We start from the raw sequence: 21,947 nt of genomic DNA on the forward strand, positions 1-21,947 counted from the left end.
CATATTTTATTTTGCAGCTTATGTTAATTGGCGACTTTTAATTTGTAGGTGTGAATGGAAGCAATGGCAGTCTGGGAGATAGAGAAATACATTCATATTTCTAAAACTCCACAGAGTGTATTGAAAAGCAGCCAGTTGTAAAGTCATACACGATTAGCAGTAAATGAGCTAAATCACTGAACAAAGACACTACTGTGCTCCTTTAAAGCAGCGTATAACATGAGCTGCAGCAGCACCACAGCCGGATGACCTTCACATCAACATCCACTTCTTCTTCTTCCTTCTCCTCTTCACGCCTTCACATCACAGCCGAACATGAGCACGCCGGTGAATGTCGAGTTCAAGGTCACAACTGCAGTAAATGTAAAATTACATTAAAAGACAAGTTTATTTAAACCAAACTAGTTTAGCTTTACATGAGACAATCAATAAAACCTGATATACAGGATTGATTTGAGAGACAAAACTTCTTTTGATTCACTTTCGTGGCTTTAAGAGTTTTTATTTTAAGTCAATTCATATATTTATATATTACCAATAATAAATCATATAACAACTGCATATTCAGGTCGTACACAGTACTCTTCAGTACTACTGAAACGGTGCATTCAAGTCTCAGGAAAAACTAGTCCCTTGAATTCCCTTCGACAGAATGAAAGTTACAATATTAGTTGACTTTAGACCGAGAACGTCACACAGGCACAGGACCAAAACCCACATCAGGAGCCACATCTTATGAAGTTCACAATTTATGACAGAATATATAATGAGTCACAAGGGTTGTCCCTTTTTAAAAGGCCACTCCATATGCTGCCAACAAGTGTGGCTTCTTTCTTCTTCTCCTGGTAATTTGCAGTTTCCCATATCCCAAAGTCCACTGGTCAACTGTAATTTCGGAGCGGGCAGGAAGTGGTGATGACAGTGCTGTGAGTCCTCCGAGACTGTCTCATGTGGGGAGAAGGCATAGGTTTAGCCTCCTGGCCTTCAGTCCTCTGACGGGAACTTCTTTGTTCCATTTAAGGAGGTCTGAAATAAGACACAGCTCAACACACGTCCAAGTAGTCTCGACTCTGGTGGTACAGCTTTAAGATTAGCCTATACCGGAGCTCCTTGGAAGCTCAAAGCGGTGTTCAACAGCTGAGCTCCCAGCTCTGCCTGCTGCCCTCCAGGTAGGAACTCTGCAGACAGCTCTCTGTAGGTGCTGCAAACTCTACGCTCATGAACATCCATCCTGTGAATGGCGTGTTTCCATCTATGCCGCGCCTCGCCAAATAACACTACTAAACATCTGCGGGGAAGATGCACAGCTACGTGGACTTCCTCCGCTAGTCCGACCTCTGGGAGACCTTCTTCCAGGGACATAGTGAGTGTAGTATCTGATAACATGTTGACGGTGACCAGGCGTTCCCCCCACAGCCAGGAGTCGTCTAGGTGAGGGTCGATGGCAGAGCCTCGTTCAGGATGGTAATCCAGATTGCATTGCTCCACCGGTTGGAAGTCTGCTAGACTTGGCTCTTGCTGGATCCGGAGAACTACCTTTTGGCTCAAAGCAGGGAGTCCGCTGAAGCTGCCAACACGCACTTTCCTTTTCTTGAAGTTCACTTTTGGGCCAAAGTCCTGCAACAAAATGAGACGAGACTTTTGTTCATTTCATACATAATGATCTATATAATCTATCTATTATACATCTTTATTATTACATGTCTTAGTGTTGCACATGTATGGAATATAATAATAATAATAATTTGGATTTATATGTTAGAGTTAGACATGCATGTTGTTTTCATCAGGCCATGTGTTTCACATAACCTGTTTCCTTCGACCAGACTGGGATTGATTCCACACATCCTGGTCCATGGTGCTTATCAGCTCCTCTTCCTCCTCCTCTGATATGAAGTTCTCCCAAACGAAGACACCAGGGAAGGGGAAAGATGCCGGCTCTGCATCTTTGCGAATGGCAAGCTTCGTCTCAGGATTGTAGAGAAAATGATGCACAGTCTGTGATAAACAAAAACAAATAATAATGTTAAGTCTGCACTACATTGAAAAGGCATAGCGGTCCTTATGTTGTCACTTCTGATGACAAGCCACAAGCTGACAGTGTGGAATTCAATCTCTTTCTCAGACAGCTGGGCGGAGGAAACAGACTGAATCATCACATATCTGATCCAGATTTGGGTCACACTCCTTCTGTCCCTTCTCTAAGAAGTATGACTCAAAAACTTTCAGCAGCACTTTCTATAGTAATTATGAACACTGTGGGGTCAATAACTTAAAATAAAAGGCTGACTTTATTCTACACTTTTATTGCTAAAGTCTGCACCCAACAATTAGTTAGTCTGTCTCTTGGGGAGTAACCGTGTCTGCGGCTAATTTTCAGCTACAGATTAATACACATTCGGCGCTCTAGTCAGTTTTTATAGCAACAGGAAAGTGAATGTGGGATCCTTTCAAAATAAACCACAGTGGTCGTGATCATGGTGATAGTGGAAAATATAATCTAGTACAACTGAGTGACGCGTTGGTGTGTTTTTAGTTGTTTTTGTACTGCAACGGAGCTCTACAGCACAGAGTGATAAGCTATCAAACAATACTTGTTATTCAGATCCATTTGTTGCTGCTCTTTTTATAGGATGTGTTGACAATAAGACATGTATAGAAATCTTTTTTGTTCCTTTTGAATTTTAGATTCACTTTGACAAAAATCAGCTTCTCTTGTTTTTTTCTGTCATCAGCTGTATTTATCCAAAGCACACATTCACACACGCCCCATTGTTGGTATATCAATGCCACCAAGAAACATTCTTATCTTGTTATAATGAGGAGAATAACCAGTAAAAGGCTATGAAGAATCCTCAGTGTAGAAAACTCACTGACAGTGTACTTTAATCCATGCAGCCTTCTGTGTCCCTCCAGCTGATCACTGAGAGATAAAACTGCCTCTAGGAGGTCAAAACATTGTTTCTTCTCTACGGCCCGACCCATTAACAGATAACAATGTACAATGTTATACTAGAACTACACTTATCTATATTTATTTAACAGCTTTAGTTATTTCAGATGAAGATTTGACACAAGGAATAATAATATATATAAGGAATATATATAATAATATAACAAGCTTTTAAAATACAACACATTGTTAAAGATGAAACCAGTGGTTTGTGTGTAGTCGGGGTCACATTTCAGATGTCTATGAGTTGTTAACAGCTCCACCAAATAGTGATTTTTCACTCTAAACTTCTCACATGGTTTCATTTCAATAAATGTTCAAATGATCCAATATTTCAGCAAAAATCAAAGATTAGAGAAAAAGTCCAATAAACAGCTTTGTGTATCAGAACTTTGTTTTTTTCTTCTTTCCTCTCCCATTAATCATCTCACGACCCCTCAGATTTATCTGGTGACCCTTTGGAGGGCCCCGACCCCTAGGTTGGGAACCAGTGGACTAAACTAGCTAACTGTATATAAAGTAGTTGAAACTAGCTCCACCTCCAGCAGCTACAACAGTAACATGCTGCTCTAACACTGATGCTTCACTATTAATAATCTAATAATGTCATATATAATAATAAAACACTATTTTTACTGCAATACTTTAAGTACATTATGATGCTAATACTTATGTACTTTCTACTTAAGTAAGATTTTTCACGCAGGACTTTTATTTGTAATGGAGTATTTCTTTTTTATTGCTGTATTGGTACCTTTACATCAGTAAATCATATGTATACTTCTTACACCGCTGTAGTTCAGTAATAAAGTTTAGACATAGGATGGAATGTCCCGTGAGGGCATCCGTAGCTAGTTGTAAGTAGCGCTAGCAGCAGTTTAGCGTCCATATTCTGGTACTAACATCGATGTAAAATGCATCGTTTTTAACCATAATTGTTTACCTTTGGTACATTCGCTTCCAAATGTTTAATTTCTTTCCACTTTTCACAGAGAAGACACCGCCGAATGCCTTTACAAGCACAAGGAGCGACACCGTCACTGCTGCTAGGAGCCATCATACCTGCATCTTCTTCTACTGTCGGTAACAAAGCTGCTGTAATAGATCAATATCGCCACCTAACGGACCGTGTAGTTTTTATTTTTATATTTATATACGGTATATATATATATTTTATTGTATTATTATTTACGTTTTTAATGATTATTTAACTCTTTTTTGATCAGAAAACGAAAAGGTGATGAAAGATCTGTTTTAAGATTTAACATTTTAACACCAACATGCAGGCATTGCATCTGTATAAAACATATAGGAAATGATCCAACCAGTTGTAACCTATAAATAATACAAGAAAAAAAAAAATAGATTAAGAAATTAACAAATATGGATATAATAATACAGTATAACGACACATGTTTATAGAAAAACGTGACAGACAGGAAATAAGTTGGTATTTTGGTGTATAGAATTTAGTTATTACCACAACACTGAAACCCCAAATTTGATATCGATCAATCAATAGATAGATAGATAGATAGATATATGGTAACAGTTATATTACAGATATATTAAGATAAGATATTCTCTATTGTCCCAAAAATAAAAAAAAAATAAATAAATAAAATAACATAAATCAACTATCAGCTACCAGATATATAATAAGTGATACGTTTCACCAGTCTTTACACAACTGTACAAATATAAGTTTAAAAATATTTCTGATTTTGAATATGTTAATATTCATTAGTTTAATCATTAGTTTTGCCTGAGAGGCTGAACGGAGGGTAAAGAAGCTCAAAGTTATTTAAACCACGCCCACCGGAAGTACGTAGTTTCCCCGCGAAAGCTCATTTCTGCGGTAGTTGTGTTCACTCAGGTCGCTGGAGTCCCTGTAAGTACTTTTAACTGCAAATATGAACAAATGTATGAACCTAATGTGTGTTTCTGAAAGATAAACGATTGTGATGCGCACTAAAACCCAATAACGTTTGATTTATTGTGTGTTATATTAACGTTTAGCCACGAGATGCAAAGACATGGCAGTTGGTTCTTCCAACGTGGCTATGTTAGCTAACTGAGCGTTAACCTCTGTTGTATGTAAGAAAATCATCTTTCGAGCGTATTGATACAAGTTAGATAGGTTTCCTCAACAAATGTAGACAGGTACAAGCTAAAAACAGGCATTCAAAGGTAAGGAAACTTTCCTGAAAAGCTGGTATTGTTCGAGCTGTAAAAACTACAGTTGTGGGTGAAACTTGTGTTGTTGTTGTTTGGTTGTTGTCTGTGACCATTCTCAGGTAAATGACCTCTTCTCTGTAGTGTTATACTTATTTATATTTCTGATATACACCCATCTAAAACGTGTGTTTTTATTACAGGAAACATTTCATTCATTAAGCAAATTTCATACAACTTTTTAGGGAAATCTTTGCTAGGTTAACAATGAAATGGGGGAAAAGACAAAGCAGAAGCTCCCTAAACAATGTATCACGCATGTGAGTACAAAGGAGAACAATCGAGACTTTACTGTAACCATTATATGAATTTAAAACCAAGGAGATTTGACAAGAAGTCATACTTTCATTAGTTGTATACATGAAACATTCACAGAACAGATCTTAAGTATATTTATCGTCACAATAACCAAAAAACTACCACCAAGAACATGCAGATTCCAGATGAGTGAAATGCTTTAAAACCACATGCTGTGATTGACTTGTATGTGGAAACAAGGAAGCAAACGAGCAGAGGAGTAGAAAGCTACTCCATGTGGTAACAGCGTGAATGCAAACTTGTCTGAACCTCCTGAAACAAAGAGACCAAGTCTAAACATCAACAACTCCAGGATCAATATGTCTTGTATGAAGAAATATTGCAACTCTATCCACTATTGTGTAATCAGTAATGTTTACAAACAACCAGTTTTAAGTCAATGCAAACAGCTTTGCCTTACCAGACAAAAAAGGGTCTGGACTAAGTAAATTAAAGGCACAATGCAAAGTTTTTATCACGTATGTTTACTTTCAGTGTTTCTAACCGTTATACATCATGTCCATCCTTGATACTTAAGAGTTGTGTTTCAATCCTTATAAAACTTTTGCAAAGCCAGTTTAGAAATATTTTGAGACCTGCATTGTTTACATTCATGTCTTCTTCTTCTTCCCTCCCTTTTGCTGGCACATTGCTATGTTTTTTTTTTTTTGGTGTGTTGCTGCCACCATCTGGCGGTCAGTGGAATAGTGTGAAACTGTGGGCGGGAATGTGTATTGCCTCGCCCAGTTGCTTGAGGAGCACGTAATGTAAAAGCGTAGTTGGGGTTTGGTCAGTACACCTTCACGTCACTGTTACAGATTCAACAAGCACATTTCTGACCATTTGAAGCACAACAGACGTGAATCTTTCAACCAGAAGAGGGCACTGAAATAAGATATTACCGTTCTGTTTATAAATTTACTCACCTGCGTTCTTGCTTTGCAGTTGTTTCTCTGATATCTTCATTTATGAATTGTGGTCTTCCCTACAGATAAACAATGGAGAAAATAACTGAGAAACTGTTACTGGAGAAAGGCTCTCCAAAAACCAACAAACTGGAGCAAATCAAGACACTGAAGTAAGTTTTTATTCATTTATTTGTGTTATGTAGTAGAGCTATGAATAATGTCCCTCAGATGCGGTTCTCATAAACTTTCTAGAACAATGTAATTAAAATGTAACATGAGGAAAAAAAAGTGAAGCTCTTTAACTTTATTGGATTTTGACATTGAGTGTAAACTCATGTCATCACAAATTGTCTACTTTTTGATTTTTTTTTTTTTTTTTGGAACATTTTCTCCACCTTTATTAATTTGTTATAAATGTATAATGTACAGCATTGGAATTCATTTGAAACTGAGGTTCTGTAAAAATGGGATCTTATTGCTTTTATACATTATTGAAGAACCCCAAGTCTTAATTGCAATGATGAGATTAAAAGAAAAGTTGTTGCTAAGGTCATTAAAGAACAATTTTAATTCCTACCATGTGGAAACACTGACTTTGAGCTCTCTGTCGTTCAGTCTATCTCGGCTGGGGCTGAAAATCCAGGACTTACCAGTCAGGCTGCTGTCTCGCCTTCAGTCCCTGGAGCGGTTGGATCTGTCTGGGAACAGGCTGCAGGAGTTTGCCAAGAATCTGGAGCTGCCTGCGCTTCGCTACCTGGACCTCAGTGATAACCAGATGGAGGATGTTACCACTCTGGAGTCTCTAAGCAGTCTGGAGGAACTCAAGATGGAGAACAACCTTTATATTACTGTGAGGACGTGATTTATGGTTTTGTTTACTGTTTATAATCCACAGTTTGTTTCTTTTTGGTAGAGCACTGTTAAGACTTGTCATATCATATCAATAATATGTTAAAGGACTGCACCAGTTCTCTAGTTTATTCACTACAAATTATATCTCAGTGGCTCAGTTGTTTCACTCAGGTTTGGTTCCCTCCACTGGTTGGAGATCCTTGAGTTTGAAAGTTTATCAGATGCCAAAACCCTGCAGAGCAGATTATAATATTATGGGGAAAGATTTCACTGATCTGGAGAGTTAGACTTTCCCTGTCTGGTAAATGCTCACGCACCCACTTATAACTCAGGCTTTTTGTTATAAATTTGTAGTCTCCAAGGCCAAGCTGAGGTAACCTTAATGACATCACTGTGACATCATCAGTTATTTTCTCAGACTCCAGCCGCAGATCGTAAAACTGTTTTCACAGGCACACCGTAATACTGCCCATAATTAATAAACTGGAATTAATCTCATTCACAGAATTGTCGTCCTGTGGCGGGTATTTAAGAAGTGCTTTTGAGATAAAAATGAGATGACGATGTTACTTCTCTTCATCAGGTGAGCGATAATTACAAGCTGATGGTGTTGTTGCCTAACCTGAGGATTTACAACGGTAAAGATGTCAGCACTACTGCCAACCACCTGCGCTACGTGTACAGTGAGAACCTGCAGACCAGGGTACGGGACTGACTGCTTTATTTGACTTATTATGATATTGTCAGTAATCCAGTATTATACTCCATAATGTATTAAGTCTTTTGCTGAGAATAATTTAAGTTTGGTTACAATTTCTCTGTAGTGTTTGTAAAAATAAACGTGGCAGTATAGCACCTTTTTACCGCACAGGCTGTTGCTGTTGTCAGTGTTTAAACTGTCTTTGGTTATTTTAGATCTCTGCACTTTGGGAGAAGAGCTTCAGTCTCCCGGATCCCATCACAGCAGAGAAAATGTCCGCCCTGGAGACAAACTTTGTCAGCACTGCTCGCCAACAGGTTAAATACGGACCCAATTCAGTCAGCGACTTCACCAAATGGAGGGTAAGTTTAGGACGTGAGAGACGTCCTCAGGTTTTCTCCGGCTAAACGAGAGGCAAACTGATTAAAGTGCAGCATGAATATAGTTCATTTTCTTTGTTCTTAGGTGGAAATTATGGCCAAGGAGTATCTGCGCTCTCTGACAGAACAAAAGGATGAAACGGAGAGCAAGGAGTCGACTGACACTAAAGAGAACTGTGTAAGACTGAAAGCAGGGACACTGTTGGCTCTAATTAGAAGTTTTTTTTTACAAAGAACTGGGCAATATTGATCAAATTAAACCTTATTTTTTGATCCAGTACCACTATTAATATAATAATGTGATGTAGTGGTGTGTTGGGTAGTATGATCCAGGGATAGTAAAGGAAATATAGGATGTTTTTTAATCTTAAAGTTTGTGTCTTTGCTTTGTTAATCAGGAAGTTACAACACCTGCCAAAAGGAAGCAAAGTGTATTAGTAATGGACCCCGACATAAACCTGACACCTCGCAAAAAACTGCGTGAAGATTTCCCAGCCTCTTTAGTCGAAGACAGTCCTTGCAAATCCAGCCTCCGCCTCAAACACCAGTCAGTAACCCAGGCCGACACCATCAGGATGAGCCCCCGAAAGAAAGATCAGCCTCCCGCAACCCCCACCAGAGGACAGACGAGGACGGAGACGCCCGGGAGAGGTTCGAAAACGCGGCAAACAAAAGAGAACGGAGCTCAGGTTAAACAGAAGGAAGCTGTCGGAGCTGCGAGGCTGCAGAGAGACGCTGACGCGTTGCACACAATAAAGAGCAAGACACAGGTAATGTACATCCGACTCTGTGCTATTCCTGATGTGGGACTACAAAATGAAGTTTGTATGGTGTTTCCTATGAACTTCATTGACAATTTTGACTCACACAAACAGAAGAATCGTTGGTAGCTGAATTCTCAATCTGAATAATGTCTTCAAACTGGCAACTAGGGATGCTAAACTCTAAAATGAAATATCGGCATTGCCTTCTTCTCCGTTGCCTGACTGCGCTTCCCTCCATGGACTGTTTCACCCTGACGATCCCGGTGTTTCCTCCGCAGGCTTCACTTCACTCAGCTGCCCGTCAGACCCGCTGCTTCTCGTGTGGATCCAACCGGAGCACCGAGACCCAGTTTGTTATTCAGGTTAAAGTGGGAAGAAGCAGCTGGTCTGACGGGCAGCTCAGTGAAGTGCAGCCTGCGGAGGAAGCACCGGGACCGTCAGGGTAGAATAGTTCACAGAGGAGCTGCTATGTTTGGCTGCACAGATGGGAAACACTTCGGCTGACAGGATGTACCACTCTGTTTGGAAAAAAATCTTCTTTTTGGTTTATAACGGCGGTTGGCAACCAGCGTATTAGGTGCATTACTGCCACCTTCTGCTCATTAATCCTGTCTGTCCAATAAACTCAATGAAAACTCTACTGCTCCACCCACTCGGCAGGTTCATTAAAGTTTTAATGCTGAACTCCTGAACTCCAGTCTTCCTGAGTTCTTCCTTCATATATTGTCTTTCTTGATCATAATTAGTATAATCTATGCTTGCATGCATAATAGTCTGCTCAGCCAGCTGGGAAAAATATGTGCATATATCGGCAATCAGCCACAATGAGTTGGAAATATCGGCAAAAAATCCAATATCCCTACTGGCAACAGTCAGCTGGCTGTTAACTTCTTGAATGGTGGCCAGATTTTCAAGGAACATACTGTGAATATTCATGGTTCCCAGAGCAGAAAATTTGAAATATCCACTTGCAAAAAAAGTTTTTTTTGATTGTAGAATAGTGAATTTCTGTAAATGCTATTCGTGTCTTCAGTTCAGCAGCATGTCTGTACGTCTTTGTCCACATGTGTCCTTCCTCCAGCAGCCGGTGTGTCTGAAGCCGGTCCACGTCCTCCAGTGCCACAGTAAACAGGACAGCTCAGAGGACTTCACTACCCAGCTGTGGGCCTGCGCTTTCCAGCCGCTGCCAGACAACACTGGTACACATTTAGAAAAACAGTTATTTAATTAACTTTCCCACAACCAGAAGAAAGAGGAAATAAACTTTGTCTCTTTTTGTCTTTGTCTTTTAGCAGGCAGTGGTGGAGGAAGCCGCTTGGTTGCGACCTGCGGTGGAGACTCTCTCTGTGTGATTGACTGTGAAACAGGGATGGTGATGAAGAAGTACAAAGTTCCCGGCGAGGTCTGCTCCGTTTATTCTCCCAGTCTACACTAACATAGCTCTACAGGGTGTTTTGTCTTTTGTCTTTGCTGCTTTGGGTCTGTTTCCATGCAAAGAAAAACTCATTGAAGTCATATTTTTCATCCTGTTCTGTCATTACGATGAATCATTTGGAATCGCTGTATTCACCAGGAAGAAAGAATTTTTTAAAAAATTGCAATATTTCAATCGATCAATTAATTTTTATTTGTATATTTAACACCTCTCGCACAGGTTAATTGCGAATTAATCGCACGAAAAAATCGCGTCCAGTGCGTAAAGGCCTTTATACACACTAGAAATACAAATTATGGAAATGTAATATAAACCAATATAATTTATAAAAGGATTTTATAAAAAAATCTCATAGTTATGAGAAGTTTTCTACAGAATTCATAGTTACACGAAGATTTCAGATTGGAATTGTCAATATTTATGATTATGTGGCGGTTGTGATAAAACTGTGGTAATGCAGGGTAAAAACATCGAGTATGAGTGGATGTAATTGATTATTCATATAATAATATAAGCTTGAGATGTTTGTGTGACGTTCGTTTCTTTTGTTCCTCGCAACAGGAGTTCTTCTCCCTCGCCTGGTCCACGGTGTTGATGTCCAGGGGGGGCGGAGCCTCGGCTCAACACTGCAGCATCCTGGCAGCTGCTGGGAAGAGAGGACTGGTCAAACTGATCCACCCCAGAAACAACGTGGCCTACGGGGAGTTCAGAGCCAGCCGCAAGGCGCTGTCTGTCCTCCGCTTCAACCACCACCAGGGAAACTTCCTGTACAGTGAGTCATGGTTACTCCATACTGATAAAGAAGCAGCAGTATCAGATTGTTTGACGCCTCGTCCGTTTCAGATTTGCAACATCAGACAGATTAAAGATAATTCTGCTTTATTACAACTTATTTTTCTGGTTTTTGCCATTTCTTTTAGTAGTTCACTTTTTCATAAAAGCATGAAACTGGGCACACTTGTACAGTTTGGGGCCCTGAACATTTTCAGATTAGAGCCTCGTGGTGGTCATGGCGACCAATTTGCTTTCCACCATAACCTAGTTATGTATATTGCATCATATCTCCTGAACCAAACATGCTAACACAGTGATGTCTACCCCCATGTTTTGATGGCTGAGGATTACAATGATACCATGTACAACATCATAAACTGTTCAGGTTAATAGTTAATAGTGAATTCATTGATGCTGTGAGAAGGAAATCACAGTAGAGGAATACCGAGGCTAGACTTTATAATATCATGTCCGTTGCATGCATGTTGTGTAAAGTTTTAAAAGCATTAAAGTCTCTGGAAACGTGGCTTGAAATCATAAAAATGCATATATTATATCAAAGTTGAGTGTCTCATTAAGCATCCACAAAAATCTGAATGAAAGTAAACATTCATAACTATTAGAAAACTGAGCTCATAAACAGCTCATTTGGGTGCTCAAAGCATTTATCAGGACTGTGTGGGCGTGTCCAGATCACGTTTGATTGACAGCTCACTTTCAGCTCAAGTACCGTTTTATTTTCTATTCATTCACTAAAATGTTTTGCTGAAATGGAATAAAATACTAAATCTATCAAATGGACCCTACTTGGTTAGAAAGCTTGAATAATCCACTAACTAACAAACTAGGTTAAACAACCTGAAACTGTGTTTTTATTTAACTATACCCCCGGAGTATGGCGCTAATCGTTTTAGCATTCTCCATTCACATACATGAAACGGTTAGCATTAGCTTTTCCATTAAAAACTTTTGAGCATATTATCAATTACCCCAGTGGTCTACTAGTTATATTGACTAATCAGCTAACTAGCAGACTAGAGTAGACCACACATATCTGTTTTTATTGAACTATACCTCCCAGACTACGAAACTAAGTGTTTTAGCATCTTTCATTTACTTACATGAAACGGTTAGCATTAGCATTGCTATGCTACACATTTGAGCTACTTATCTACTCCGTGATTAATACAGATTTGGATGGTGTAGCCAAGTCTGCTCGTTAGCTTAACACAGTAACTTTCAAACCACATCAGGCTAATTTGAATTCTCATTCTAGCTAAAAGCAAAGAAAAGTGCACTCCATTGTTTTCTCATGGGGGAGACGAGAGGAAGTGTTGTGAAGTCAGCTTGACCAGATAGCCACGTCAATCATCTTCCTCTTAAATATGATTGGGCAGGTATTTATTTCCCTAGTTTAGCTCCGCCTAACTGCAGCCCAGTAACAAGGGAAGGGGAGAGAAACTTTCTAAAGAATTACATAGACTATGTCAAAGGCTGTGTTCTCTATATGCACATTAGATCCCAAATTACATAATTAATAACCAATCTTGGATTTGCCTTTCCAGGGGCTTTAATGTCCAATATATGACAATTTGAACATCTATGTAGCAGCAAACAAGTATTTCCTATGTAAAGATATAATGGAGTGATGGCGTCCTGAGCAGAGAATGAAGTCACGCTCCCTCTGTGTGTGTTGTTATCCGAGCTTCCGGTCCAGCTGCACGTGTTTATTTATTATAGTAATAACAGTAATAAACCTGATTGACTTCAGTACATGGTCTCACCAGTTCACCTTTTCTTTTGTAGCGGGATCCTACGATAACAAGATAGTGATGTGGGACATCGGCGGAGTGGACAGCCAGTACAACTACAAAGTTGTGTGAGTATTTCTACTTGAACCAGACGCTCTTATTCCTTCCTAGAAGGTGTTTTTAGCATTTCCTCTTTAACAGAAATTGCAAAATTTCCCTTTTTATGAAGTATTATTTTGACATAACTAGGTGTACGTGAGTTGCCAACATACACACATGGCAGGGGAAGTCTTGTGACATTTTATTCTACACATCTTGCAACTTCATTTTCAGTATCTTGAAGTAACTTTGGGTTCTCTGCTTGAATTAAAATGAAAATTCTTGGAGTCTAAACATATATCAGCTGTACATATACATTTGTAAAGATGATGTAATGGGTCCAGCAGGGTAGAGTAGATCTTCTGATCGTGATGTTTCTGCTCTTTGACCTTCCAGTCAGCTGCTGGTGTTGGAGATCAGCGCCACCCCTCTGCACATCTGCCTCGTCCCCACTTCCCCCAAAACACACCTACTGACTGGCTGTGAGGACGGCCTGTACTGCTTCAACACACAACTCGGTACCAACAACACCACCAAGAGGTAAAAGGCATCCACAGTGTGTGAGTGATATTAGGATAGGCAAGTTTATTTACAACAAGGCAATTCAAAGTGCTTCACATAGAGCATAAAAGGCATCAAACACAATTAAAAAGACATATAAAAACAATTAAAACGTGTTAAATTTGGAAATAAAAAAGCTAAAAAGGGAATAAGACAGATAAAACAAGAGAATAAAAGTTACAGTGCAGTGTAAAATATTAACCCTTAATGTGGTTTAATGAAAGGCGGCAAACAGAAAAGTCTTCAGCTGTGAATCAGCTGCAGCTGTCTGATGGATTTTTTAGGGAGACCTGTGAAGACACCATTACAGTAGTTGAGTCTGAAGATAAATGCAGGACAAGTTTTTCCAGATCCTGCTGAGACATAAGTCCTTTAATCCTTGATTTATGCTTCAGGTGATAGTAGGCTGACTTTGTAATTGTCTTAATGTGGCTGTTGAAGTTCAGGTCCATGACTACACCAAGATTTCTGGTTTGGTTTGTAGTTTTTAACATTATTACTTCCTTGGCTCCAAAACCAGTTATTTCAGTTTTGTCTTTGTTTAATTGAAGAAAATTCTGGCACATCCAATCATTAACTGGCTATTGGTAGCCAGTTACTCAACCCTGATAAATGTGGACCAGCTAGTATCATATAGTATGATTTTTTTTTTTCTCACTAGGTCTAAAGAAATGGAGATAACGTTCCCCATATATAAGAAGGAGGACAAAGACCATGACTACCATACCATCGACGGCTTGAGTTTTCTTACTGATGACATCGTGGGTAAGTGAGGCTCTCCCTTATAGTACACCAAGGTACCACTGTAGTTTCTTTAACTGTGCCTTTTTAAAAGTATGCCCATTGGGGGGCACCATTGGGTTACACTGGATGTAATTAGGATTTTTAGGCATGCCGTGGCCCAGACTGAAGTATAGATATCCATGGTGCCCAGAGGATGAATCATAGTGTTTAACGGTATAATGATCACCAACAAACAGCACTTTGTTGGCAATAATGTAATCAAACCACAGCTGAAAAGTTTTTATGGAGCTCTATAGAGTTTATTTTCCCCTCAGCTGTGCTGCATGTTGGTAGAGAGCGTCTCATGTGGCCACCAAATAAAGTCAGATGCAACAATAACATAGTTCGAATTTGATGCTCAGGTGAAACTGAGCCTGTGAGTGCCCTGTTACACCAACGTTCTCACTAAATATTATGAGTAGAAGACCACATGATGGCGCTATAATTAAGTTTCATGACTCCTAATGTACCACATGCCGATGTATTAGTGTATCTAACCATATATTTGGTTACTATTAACCAGCTATAAAACAAGTATCAAAGTCTTGAGTGATTGAACGTCATGTTGGCCGTGGCGCTTTACGTTAAATACCATATCTCGCTAAAGATAGAGATATTGTATTATATGGTCTTAAATAAAGGTTGTTTCCCTGAAGGAGTTTCAATCTCCATGTTGTTGCTTGTGTTGATGTGTTTGTTCATTTGTAGTTTTGTAATTTCAGGTCTGATTAGTCAGAATTAGGGCTGTTTTGTCTTTATTTCAGTCTCAAATTGACATAAAACTCAAGATGGTAAAAAGGTCTTAAATTTCATCTGCTAAAACCTTGTTCTGCTTCCTTTCATTTCTCTTCTCTTCTTTTGTTTTTTTTTTTATTATTCTGGGTCATTATGGTCTTCTGTCTTTGTCTTCTAGCCTCTAAGAACTACATGCATGGGTCCATTTACCTGTGGAGCTGGAGCAGGACCAAGGCTCAGCGGCCCGACAAGAAGAGCAGGGAAGTGTGCGCCGTGGTTCTGGCTGAGCTGCAGTGGGCCAACACTGAGATTCCCTACCTGGCTCTTAACACCTGTCCTGGTGAGTCCGTGTCATTTAATCAGTACATTTCTTAAAATATAATGATCAACATACATTTTTCAGTACTTCAGTGCCACTTGTTTACCAAGACAAAGGAAAGAGACGCCGCAGAGAAACAGTTTTTCAACCGCAGCTTCTTAGTTTGTTGATTATCTTTATTACCGTTTTGATACTTTGAGTTCATATGAATAATTTTCTTTAATTTACGTTAAGCACTTTGATTTGAACTTGACGTAAGGCGGCCATAGATACACATTTACATAACATATTCAAACATCCTACAAGCAAAATCATCTTACGGGAAGAAGAAGAAGTAAATGTGTGTGTTGGATCCAGGTATCATCGGATAATTTGTAGTTCATTTGTAATTCAAAAACCAATAAACGGTAAATCTGTTATTTGTTTTAAAACAAAAAAATGTTTTTGGTGTCAGAATCAAATAATGAAAAATCAATCAAAACCGGCCCGTTTTTGGTTTTTGCCGATTCGTTTTATCGTTATTCCTTTTTGGATTGAATATCCAGCAGGTCTGCGGACATTCAGCCAATTCGTTTTTTCATTTTAAACCAAAAACCAAAAACTAAATCACGTGATCTATTCCTTTTCAGTTTCCCAACGAAAATCCAAAAAAAACCAAATTCAGAAGACCGTGCGATTTTAGTTTAGAAATCAAGTATTTTTGTCAGTTTTGTACGATAGCGGAAGCGACTACATTAGCCTACCCATGATCCTCAGCGACCGTTGCTATGGTGAAGTCTTGCTATGACTCACCAAGACACAAAATCAGCATTAAAATATATAATACTGTATATAGCAGACAAATAGTTGATAGTTAATAGTGAATAGTAAACGTAATAACATTAAAAACATACAAAAAATAAAAACAAGGCTCTATAAACTACCACAAAATGAGAGATAGAACATTAAAACATAAAATACTCAGAGGTCAGAAGGTTTATTACACTTGCAGTAGAAAGGTGGCGCCAAAGGCTTTAGAATATAACTTCAGACCAGATTACCTGCAGTTCTGGAGAGGATAGTATAATCAAATCGATTGATCTGTGCACGGAGGCCGTTGGTCTGATTCTCAGGTGACGATGCATCGACAGTTGATGCCAAAAGTGGCAAAAGACAAGAAAAGGTTATTTCATAGCCTTTTAGCCTTTTTTGTGTTACACTTCAGCTCTTTTTTTTTTTTTTTTTTTTTTTTTTTTTTTACATTTGATGAAAATATTGTAACTTTGTGCGAAGAGAGAACTGTGAGTTTGAGAAAATCTATTTCCTGTTATGTGTAAACGTTGCAAATATGATCTAAAAAAGTATGGTTGCATATGAGCAGGCCAGTTGTAAACCACCTTTTAGTCGCTTTGAGAGTGATGTGACCCAGTTAAAGATGTTATTTATCTCTGGCCGTCGTCTGTAAATCCACATTCATTCACTGTTCTCTCCAGAACAACGTTGGCATCAAATGTCTGTATTTTCTCAGCTTTGTGTTTTAAGTAGCAGAGGGAAAAAAACCCATCTGAACCCAGCTTGATGTTACACTCGGTGTGTTTTCATTCCTCTCTTTTTAGGCCAAGCTTACATAGTGTGTGGCGATGACAAAGGCAGACTGTGGACATACCATGTCACTAATCTCCAGAAAGAACGTTTCCAGACTGGGAAACCCATCGCGCCCACTGAGGTATCCACGTCCTCCAAATGTCCAGTGACTTTTAAAAGTTTGGGAAACACTCTTTAACAGATAATTCTGTGTTATTACAACTTGGATAATATTTCTCATAGATTAATCGAACAGTCGATCAACATTTTTTTAAGAGAAAACATCAAATGTAAATGTTTTCTGGTTTCTTTAGTCCTCTATGACGGGTGATGTCATATAGACAGATGAACTGAATACACTTTGTGGGTGATTGACATTTTTATGACATTTTATGGACCAAACAACGAAACAATTAATCGAGAAAATAATCAACAGATTAGTCGATAATTAAAATAATGGTCAGTTACTGCTGTAGTTGTTTCCCAACATCTGACCAGTATTAAACTGGGATTATTCTGTGATTGTCTTTTAATGACTCTTAAAGCTGAAGGGCTTCTAAAGTATCACTGTCTGACTTTATTAATGAACTTTGACTGTATTAAGCTATTAATTAAAAATGACTTTCAAGATGTGTAATTGTTCTCTATCTTTAGTTACATAAAAGCACAATAGAGAGATGTATTTATCAGAAACATGACACAGTATTTTGTGTGCATGTTATCCTTTCCATACTGGGCAAAGACCAGTATTGAGATGTAGAACCAGCCAGTGAAACTCTCGCTTTGTTTTTGGCAGGTGTTGGAGTGGCCGACCCCGGTGAAGAAGGGCCTCGGCCGGGTGGAGGGTCCCTCCATCAACAGTGTAGCGACGGACCCTGAGCTCCGCTACCTGGTGGCCCTTAGTGACAAGAATATGGTGATGGTGTGGAAGAGAGCGGAGTCGTCCTGAGCAAACGCCGGCTGTATGACTGTAACTCCTCGGTGGAAGTTCCTACAGATCCGTTGGATTTTTGACACAAATCTTTAGTTTTTTTTGTACTGGAGAAAAACTGTTGAGTGAAACCAAAACGTTGGTATTTGTGAGTTTTCAGGAAGTCTCCCAGCATGCCGCTGTCTCAGCTAAGAGAGACGGACTGTAGCCATCCTGATTGTGATCTCGTTTTCTTCACAATTTGTGTGAAGGGAAGTGACTTTTCTGATGATGTGAGATCTATCAGAGCAAGTAACAATGACAATATTCTTTATTTTCTATATGAAAATATATCATGTGGAGTTTGGCAGAGAATTTTACTTTTTTTTTTTTAATGTATTTTGAAAGATCATCCAAATTCATCAGTCCAACCATAAAACATTCATTCATTCAGGTGAATTATCCAGTATGACATATGACTCAATTTACAGGAAACTGGTCATAAAAAAAGGATATAAACCTTTGAAACAAACCACCAAACTACATGAGCTGCAAATGAGACTCAGATGATTCGTTTTTGATCTTGTTTTTTTTTAGTCTCTGTGGTTTTGTTAGAGGCTTTTGCACAATTTTATTTCACAGTAATTGGATAAGATTTGTGACGTGTACCTGAGTATTAAATTGACTTGTACTCAGCTGCAGTAAAGAGCTGCTGACTGTGTTACTGTGCTGCTACAACTCGTGTTTCCTTTCCTTCAGTATCAGAGTGCAAAGCTACTCAACAGTAACAAACCATTCACTCGTGTTCAAAGAACCAGATTAGCTGGATGGGAAATATTAAGATACTTTAAGATGGCTCAACTTCATTTTCGTCTGGATTAGTTGTAGCTGCTCAGTGGATCAAATGACTGTGTGTAATGTGAAAGGCGTCACAAGTGAAACCCACAGAGAATTATCACCTGACCGCCGTTCTCATCCGTTCTACAGAGTGTTTTATCTTCTTTCACTTCATTGTTTTGGTTTTACAACCCACAACTTTACTGTTTTGACTAACTGTACGTTACCTGGCAACCAGATCCGTTAGCATAGTTTAGCATTTAGCAGCTAAAGCGCTAGATATTTCCCTCCGGAGTTGTGTTGAAACAAAAACAGCCAAAAGGAGAGAATTCAATGTGTAAACACAACTTGCATGTGTTGCTTTGTATTTACTGGATGTGTAAACAGGAAACTGGTAATCAGTTCAAAACACTTTCATAAAGTCAGTGGCCTCATGAACAGAACTGAAATGTTTTCTTTCTTTTTTTTTATGTACATACAATATTTAATGTGAATGAACCTCGTCTGCTGTTTTAAAGGCCAGTCTGTGGATCTTTGTAATGTTCTAATAACAGTCAGGAATGCAAACACTCCTCACAGGATTAAAGAGGCAGAGCGGAGACGCAGCCCTGCAGCTGACTGCTGAGAGAATCAGTGCAGTACAGCGTGTTTCTTCCTGCTGAGTGATTATATTGATCTGAACAGAATGTACTGTATATATAAATATATATATATATATATATATGCATATATATATATATATACTGTTCTACTGCACCCATGTCTTCAGTGTGCAGCCCATCATGGTTCTTGTGTTGTGAAGTTGTACAAATATCCTCATTTACGATAATAAATGACTTTACTTTTGACTAATTGAATTCTTGTGTCATATCAGTAACTTTATTTTAACTGTACATTGTAATTAAATCAGTCTGTATGTTTCAGTTTTACTACATTACAAACCCCCCTGGACACACCGGTTGTTTTGAATGTTAAAAATTAAATTACATTTCATTCGCACCTTTTTGATTTATCCCTCTGAAAGATTTACAACTCGTGATTTATTTATATATTGATATATTTATGATATTTAAGTAAATAAATAAATGCCATTTCTAGTTTTTGATCATGTTCCTTCAGCTTTGGGAGATATATGACAGTTAATATATTGAGAGGAAGCTGTTCTTCATAGACAGGTGTACAGGTGGATGTCCTGTCGTTTCATGTCATGAACTTAATGAGTTTTTATTGGTCTTGCTGTGTGAGTGATGGGACAGACTGCGTATTGTTAACGCCGTGTCATTGTGTCAAAGTGCGTCTCACCATCTGTTGGTGACTCCTGACTGAGGATGAGCTCTGGATTAGATAATTTAGTGGCTGAGATCAATTAGCATGATATTTATTTTTTAATTACAAGAATAATAAGTTAATATTTGAGTGGCAGCCAAACAGGCGCAGATGTTTGAAGTTGTCAAATTTACTGGCGAAAAAATAAATGGAATAGAAATTCTGTTTAAGGTGAATTTTCCCTTCATACATTTGGCCAGAAAATGGGTAAAGAAACTGTGATTTGTTTCAGTTTTGGACTAGATACGACATAAACACTCAAAATGGATAAATTATTAATGCAAAACAATAATTATCATAACTGTAGGCTATAACTCATAGATGAGCACACCTTTACTAATGTGATCTTATCCACAAGCGTTGCATAGTAACGGCTTCTGTTCATTTCATCCATTAGGCAGCACGTTGAGCCTCAGCTTACTGATCAAAAATGCATTTTTTTGAGTGTGTTATTCTTTACTTGAAGGTAGAGCTGCAGCGATCAGCTGATTAATCAATTAGTCAATTGAAAGAAAATGAATCAGCAACTATTTTGTTAATCAATTAATTGTTTCAGTCATTTTTCAAGCAAAACATGTCAAACATTCTTTGTTTCCAGCTTCTCAAATGAGACAATTTGCTGTTTTTATTTGTCATATATGACAGTAAATTGAATATTTTAAGGTTTTGAACGGTTAGTCAGACAAAACAAGCAAACTGAAGACATTAACATGAGTTCTGAGAGGTTGTGAATGTCATTGTTGTTTTAAAGTTTTTTAACATTTCATTAACTAAATGATTCATTGAGAAAATAAGTGTACATACAGCAGACAGAGGGCGCGAGGTAGGTGGTTACTAGGAGCCCTAAAGTAGTATTAAGTAGTTATGTGAGCAATCTGAGAGTTTTATCTATACATATATATATATTTTGCTCTCCCTAATTCATTTTCCACTCGGTAGTAGAACTTATTTGTGTGTTCGGTGCAGCAGTGGAAGAAGTACTCACATCATTACTCCATTACATGTAAAAGTCCTGCATGAAAAATCCTACTGCAGTAAAAGTACATAAGTATCAGCAGCAAAATGTACTTAAAGAATTTATGTAAAAGCACTCGTTTCATCTTTCTGACTGATATATTATTATATATGACATCATTAGATTATTAATACTGAAGCATGTTACTGTTGCTATACTTTATATACAGTTAGCTAGTTTAGTACAGTGGTTCCCAACCTAGGGGTTGGGCCCCTCCAAAGGGTCGCAGGATAAATCTGATATCTGATAAAGGTCCAATACATAAATCTGTTTTCAGTTTTTGGACTTTTTCTCTAATCTTTGATTTTTGGTGGATCATTTGAACATTTATTGAAATGAAAGCATGTGAGAAGTTTATGGAAAAATCACTATTTGGTGGAGCTGTTAACAACTCATAGACATGTGAAATGAAACCACTGGTTTCATCTTTAACAATGAGTTGTATTTTAAAGCTTGTTATATTATCCATTGTGTCAATTAATCATCTTAAAATTGTACTTCAGTACTTGAGTAAATATACTTTCCACCGCTGGTTTGGTGTGAGAGTAAACAGACGGATCAGACCTGAAGGAACACATCATGCTTTCTAAACAAGTACGTGTACCTGCAAACAAACTGCATTTTCAAATGTGCCTCCCAGTGTCCCCGAGAGGCGCAAGTCGACTAAAATACCCGGAATTGTTTACCGACCGTCTCTCCTGCTCCTCGCAGTAACGTTACTGTACAGTAATGGGGGTGGAGGGTGGAGGG

At 38.4% G+C, this 21,947-nt stretch overlaps 2 protein-coding genes across 5 annotated transcripts; one reads left to right on the plus strand and one right to left on the minus strand.

The window, feature by feature from the left end:
- Nucleotides 1-371: 371 nt before the first annotated feature.
- On the minus strand, nucleotides 372-4,030 carry alkbh4 (alkB homolog 4, lysine demthylase). Its single transcript, XM_067608736.1, has 3 exons — nucleotides 3,897-4,030; nucleotides 1,810-1,998; nucleotides 372-1,617 (listed from the first exon to the last, which is right to left on the minus strand). Exons 1-3 carry the CDS (start codon nucleotides 4,011-4,013, stop codon nucleotides 1,096-1,098), a joined length of 828 nt encoding a protein of 275 aa, XP_067464837.1. The 5' UTR covers nucleotides 4,014-4,030; the 3' UTR covers nucleotides 372-1,095.
- Nucleotides 3,958-19,713, plus strand: lrwd1 (leucine-rich repeats and WD repeat domain containing 1). Of its 4 annotated transcripts, none has more exons than XM_067608733.1 (16): nucleotides 3,958-4,036; nucleotides 6,477-6,563; nucleotides 7,009-7,243; nucleotides 7,829-7,948; nucleotides 8,161-8,307; nucleotides 8,411-8,503; nucleotides 8,724-9,095; nucleotides 10,171-10,288; nucleotides 10,382-10,491; nucleotides 11,086-11,296; nucleotides 13,105-13,177; nucleotides 13,545-13,688; nucleotides 14,371-14,474; nucleotides 15,406-15,567; nucleotides 17,142-17,251; nucleotides 17,906-19,713. In XM_067608733.1, the coding sequence occupies exons 2-16, from the start codon at nucleotides 6,484-6,486 to the stop codon at nucleotides 18,056-18,058; spliced, it is 2,232 nt and encodes a 743-aa protein (XP_067464834.1). In that variant the 5' UTR covers nucleotides 3,958-4,036; nucleotides 6,477-6,483; the 3' UTR covers nucleotides 18,059-19,713. The 4 variants fall into 4 exon arrangements, with proteins under 4 accessions (XP_067464834.1, XP_067464835.1, XP_067464833.1 ...); XM_067608734.1 differs by having other exon boundaries at nucleotides 4,012-4,032; XM_067608732.1 differs by lacking the exon at nucleotides 3,958-4,036 and adding an exon at nucleotides 4,772-4,844.
- Nucleotides 19,714-21,947: the final 2,234 nt, after the last annotated feature.

This window comes from Thunnus thynnus, chromosome 13 (genome assembly GCF_963924715.1).
Source record: "Thunnus thynnus chromosome 13, fThuThy2.1, whole genome shotgun sequence".
In the NCBI taxonomy this organism is placed as follows: Eukaryota; Metazoa; Chordata; class Actinopteri; order Scombriformes; family Scombridae; genus Thunnus; species Thunnus thynnus.

What these genes read in the sequence shown, in the direction of transcription:
- alkbh4 (XM_067608736.1), bottom strand. Translation starts at nt 4,013, where the DNA reads ATGATGGCTCCTAGCAGCAGTGACGGTGTCGCTCCTTGTGCTTGTAAA. An exon ending in TGGAAGCGAATGTACCAAAG is followed by an intron (nt 1,999 to 3,896) that starts GTAAACAATTAT and finishes TGTTTATCACAG; the next exon opens with ACTGTGCATCATTTTCTCTA. An exon ending in AGTCTGGTCGAAGGAAACAG is followed by an intron (nt 1,618 to 1,809) that starts GTTATGTGAAAC and finishes ATTTTGTTGCAG; the next exon opens with GACTTTGGCCCAAAAGTGAA.
- lrwd1 (XM_067608733.1), top strand. Translation starts at nt 6,484, where the DNA reads ATGGAGAAAATAACTGAGAAACTGTTACTGGAGAAAGGCTCTCCAAAA. An exon ending in GCGACTTCACCAAATGGAGG is followed by an intron (nt 8,308 to 8,410) that starts GTAAGTTTAGGA and finishes CTTTGTTCTTAG; the next exon opens with GTGGAAATTATGGCCAAGGA. An exon ending in ACCAACAACACCACCAAGAG is followed by an intron (nt 13,689 to 14,370) that starts GTAAAAGGCATC and finishes TTTTCTCACTAG; the next exon opens with GTCTAAAGAAATGGAGATAA.